The 4,214-nt window shown below is 53.8% G+C and overlaps 1 protein-coding gene across 1 annotated transcript; it reads left to right on the top strand.

The window, feature by feature from the left end:
* Positions 1–908: 908 nt before the first annotated feature.
* On the top strand, positions 909–3,512 carry LOC130602367 (calreticulin-like; the record flags this gene model as incomplete). Its single annotated transcript, XM_057415164.1, has 3 exons — positions 909–1,026; positions 3,187–3,330; positions 3,420–3,512. Coding segments are annotated over exons 1-3 (285 nt in total), but the record flags the coding sequence as incomplete, so codon positions are not given.
* Between the last annotated feature and the right edge of the window lie 702 nt (positions 3,513–4,214).

The raw sequence follows: 4,214 nt of genomic DNA, 5'->3' as shown, positions 1-4,214 counted from the left end.
TGGGGCTGAGGGTGTCTATGGGGTCTTGAGGGTGGTTTGGGGGGGCTGAGGGTGTCTATGGGATCTTGGGGGGGGTTAGGGTTATTGAGGGGGGTTAGGGGCTTTGGGGGGGGGCTGCGGGTGTCTGTGGGGTGTTGAAGGGGGTTTGGGGGTGTCTATGGGTTCTTGAAGGGGGTTTGGGGGGGTTAGGGGTTTTGGGGGGAGGGGTTGAGGGTGTCTGTGGGGTCTTGAGGGGGGTATTGGGGGGGCAAAAGCGGGGGCTGAGGGTGTCTATGGGGTCTTGAGGGTGGTTTGGGGGGGCTGGGGGTGTCTATGGGATCTTGAGGGGGGGGTTAGGGTTATTGGGGGGGGTTAGGGGCTTTGTGGGGGGCTGAGGGTGTCTGTGGGGTGTTGAAGGGGGTTTGGGGGGGGTCTGGGGGTGTCTATGGGGTATTGGATGGGGTGTTAGGGGGGTTAGGGGTTTTGGGGGGAGGGGTTGAGGGTGTCTATAGGGTCTTGGGGGGGTTGGGGGTATTGGGGGGGCTGAGGGTGTCTGTGGGGTGTTGAAGGGGGTTTGGGGGGGGCTGGAGGTGTCTATGAGGTATTGGATGGGGTTTTGGGGGGGTTAGGGGTTTTGGGGGGTTGAGGGTGTCTATGGGGTCTTGAGGGGGGGTTAGGGGTATTGGGGGGGGTTAGGGGTTTTGGGGTGGTTGAAGGTGTCTATGGGGTCTTGAGGGTGGTTTGGGGTGGGGCTGAGGGTGTCTATGGGGTCCTGAGGGGGGCTGGGGGTTTTTGGGGGGGTTTAGGGGCTTTGGGGGGGCTGAGGGTGTCTGTGGGGTGCTTGGGGTGCTTTGGGGGCACTGGGGGGGTCCCTGGCAGTGTCTATGGGGTGTGGGGGTTCCGGCCCTGCCCTGACCCCCCCGTTCCCTGCAGGACTGGGATAAACCCGAGCACATCCCGGACCCCGATGCCAAGAAGCCGGAGGACTGGGATGAGGAAATGGATGGGGAGTGGGAGCCCCCCGTCATCCAGAACCCGGAGTACAAGGTGGGGGTGCTCTGGGCGCTTTATGGGGTGCTTTGGGTGCTTTTGGGGTGGTTTGGGCTCTTTATGGGGTGCTTTGGGTGCTTTTGGGGTGGTTTGGGCTCTTTATGGGGTGCTTTGGGTGCTTTTGGGGTGGTTTGGGCTCTTTATGGGGTGCTCTGGGCTCTTTATGGGGTGCTCTGGGTGCGTTTTGGGGTGCTTTGGGTGCTTTATGGGGTGCTTTGGGTGCTTTTGGGGTGGTTTGGGCTCTTTATGGGGTGCTCTGGGCTCTTTATGGGGTGCTTTGGGTGCGTTTTGGGTGCTTTGGGCGCTTTATGGGGTGCTTTGGGTGCTTTTGGGGTGGTTTGGGCTCTTTATGGGGTGCTCTGGGCTCTTTATGGGGTGCTTTGGGTGCGTTTTGGGGTGCTTTGGGTGCTTTATGGGGTGGTTTGGGCTCTTTATGGGGTGGTTTGGGTGGTTTATGGGGTGCTCTGGGTGCGTTTTGGGGTGCTTTTGGGGGCATTTTGGGTTGCTTTTTGGGGTGTTTTTGGCGCTTTTGGGGCGGTTTGAATGCATTTTGGGGTGGTTTGGGTGTGTTTTGGGTTGCTTTTTGGGGTGGTCTGGGGTGGTTTAGGTGCGTTTTGGGGTGCTTTTGGGGGCATTTTGGGTGCTTTTTGGGGTGTTTTTGGCGCTTTTGGGGCGGTTTGAGTGCATTTTGGGGTGGTTTGGGTGTGTTTTGGGTTGCTTTTTGGGGTGGTTTGGGTGCATTTTGGGGCGCTTTTGGGGTGGTTTGGGTGCGTTTTGGGGTGCTTTTGGGGGTGCTTTGGGTGCTTTTGGAAGTGGTTTGGAGTGCGTTTTGGGGTGCTTTGGGTGCTTTATGGGGCGGTTTGGGTGTATTTTGGGGCACGTTATGGGGCGGTTTGGGTGCTTTATGGGACAGTTTGGGTGTGTTTTGGGGTGCTTTGGGTGCGTTTTGGGGTGCTTTATGGGGCGGTTTGGGTGTGTTTTGGGGTGCTTTTGGGGTGGTTTGGGTGCTTAATGGGACGGTTTGGGGGTGGTTTGGGTGCTTTGGGGCGCTTTTTGGAGCGGTTTGGGGTGCTTTGGGTGCTTTATGGAGTGGTTTGGATGTGTTTTGGGCCACTTTTGGGGCGGTTTTGGGTGGTTTGGGTTTTGGGGTGCTTTTGGGGGCATTTTGGGCGCTTTTGGGGCAGTTTGGGTGCATTTTGGGGTGCTTTTGGGGTGGTTTTGGGGCACTTTTGGGGGTGGTTTGCATACTTTATGGGGCAGTTTGGGGTGGTTTGCGTGCTTTTGGGGCGGTTTGGGTGCGTTTTGGGGTGCTTTTGGGGGCGTTTTGGGGTGGTTTTTGGGGTGGTTTGGGTGTGTTTTGGGGCGCTTTTGGGGCTGTTTGGGTGTGTTTTGGGGTGCTTTATGGGGTGGTTTGGGGCGCTTTTGGGGGCGTTTTGGGCGCTTTATTGGGGCAGTTTGGGGTGGTTTGGGTGCGTTTTGGGGTGCTTTTGAGGTGGTTTGGGTGCTTTATGGGGTGGTTTGGGTGTGTTTTGGGCGCTTTATGGGGCGGTTTGGGGGTGGTTTGGGGTGCTTTTGGGTGTGCTTTGGATGCTTTTGGGGGCATTTTGGGTGCTTTATGGGGTGCTTCGGGGCGCTTTTGGGGTGGTTTGGGTGCTTTTTGGGGTGGTTTGGGCTCTTTATGGGGGGTTTGAGGTGGTTTGGGGTGCATTTTGGGGTGGTTTGGGGTGCTTTTTGGGGTGGTTTGGGCTCTTTTTGGGGGGTTTGAGGTGGTTTGGGGTGCATTTTGGGGTGGTTTGGGGTGCTTTTTGGGGTGGTTTGGGCTCTTTATGGGGGGTTTGAGGTGGTTTGGGGTGCATTTTGGGGTGGTTTGGGGTGCTTTTTGGGGTGGTTTGGGCTCTTTATGGGGGGTTTGAGGTGGTTTGGGGTGCTTTATGGGGTGGTTGGGAGCGTTTTGGGGTGCTTTTGGGGGTGGTTTGGCTCCTTTTTGGGGTCCTTTTTGGGGTCCTTTTTGGGGGTTTGGGTGCGTTTTGGGGGCGGTTTGAGTGCTTTATGGGGCGGTTTGGGTGCATTTTAGGGCGCTTTTGGGGGTGCTTTGGGTGCTTTATGGGTGCTTTGGGTGCATTTTGGGGTGCTCTGACCCCCCCCATCCCCCCCGAGGGCGAGTGGCGGCCGCGGCAGATCGACAACCCCGACTACAAGGGCAAATGGGTGCACCCCGAGATCGACAACCCCGACTACAGCCCCGACCCCTTGCTCTACGCCTACGACAGCTTCGGTGTCATTGGCCTCGACCTCTGGCAGGTGGGACCCCCACCTCCAGCCCCATAGAGAACCCCCCCAATCCTATAGAAAACCCCCCCAAAACCCCACTTTTCCCCCCTCTTTTATAGGTGAAATCCGGGACCATCTTTGACAACTTCCTCATCACCGACGATGAGAAACTGGCTGAGGAGATTGGGAATGAGACTTGGGGGGCCACCAAGGTACCCCCCATATCATACACCCCCCATATCATACACCCCCTACATCACACACACCCTATATATTGCCCCCCATGCCCCTTTATTCCTGTTCCCCCTCTATGGTCCTTGTGTCCTCTCCCTGCTCCTTCCTGACCATCCCTGCACCTGATCCGTACCCTATATATCCCCCCTGCTGCCATCCCATGCTCCCCCCTGAAGCTTCCCTTATATGCAATCACCTTATAGGTGATAACCTTATGTCAGCATCTATAAGGCTATCAATCATCTATAAGGTTATCAATCATCTATAAGGTTATCAATCATCTATAAGGTTATCAATCATCTATAAGGTTATCAATCATCTATAAGGTCATCAATCATCTATAAGGTCATCATCTATAAGGTTATCATCTATAAGATTATAGCACATTATATATGATAGCACTATATAATAACCTTATAGATGATAACTTTATTATAAGGCTATCACTTTATATGTTATAACCTCATATATGATAATCTTCTATATGGTAACCTTATGTATTATAACCTTATATGGTATAATCTCATATACAATCACCTTATATATGGTAAAGTCATGTGTCATAACCTTACACATGATAGGGATATCATATATAAGGTGATTGTGTATGATCTTATTGTATATGAGATTATACCATATAAGGTTATCATATGTGAGATTATAATATATAAAGCTATCAC

Source organism: Pezoporus wallicus, unplaced genomic scaffold (genome assembly GCF_028554395.1).
Source record: "Pezoporus wallicus isolate ANWC-B61680 ecotype Strahan unplaced genomic scaffold, APGP_CSIRO_Pwel_v1 contig_11891, whole genome shotgun sequence".
NCBI lineage: Eukaryota > Metazoa > Chordata > Aves > Psittaciformes > Psittacidae > Pezoporus > Pezoporus wallicus.
The sequence above is the reverse complement of the archived record's forward strand: the minus strand, read 5'-3'. Positions and strand labels throughout refer to the sequence as shown.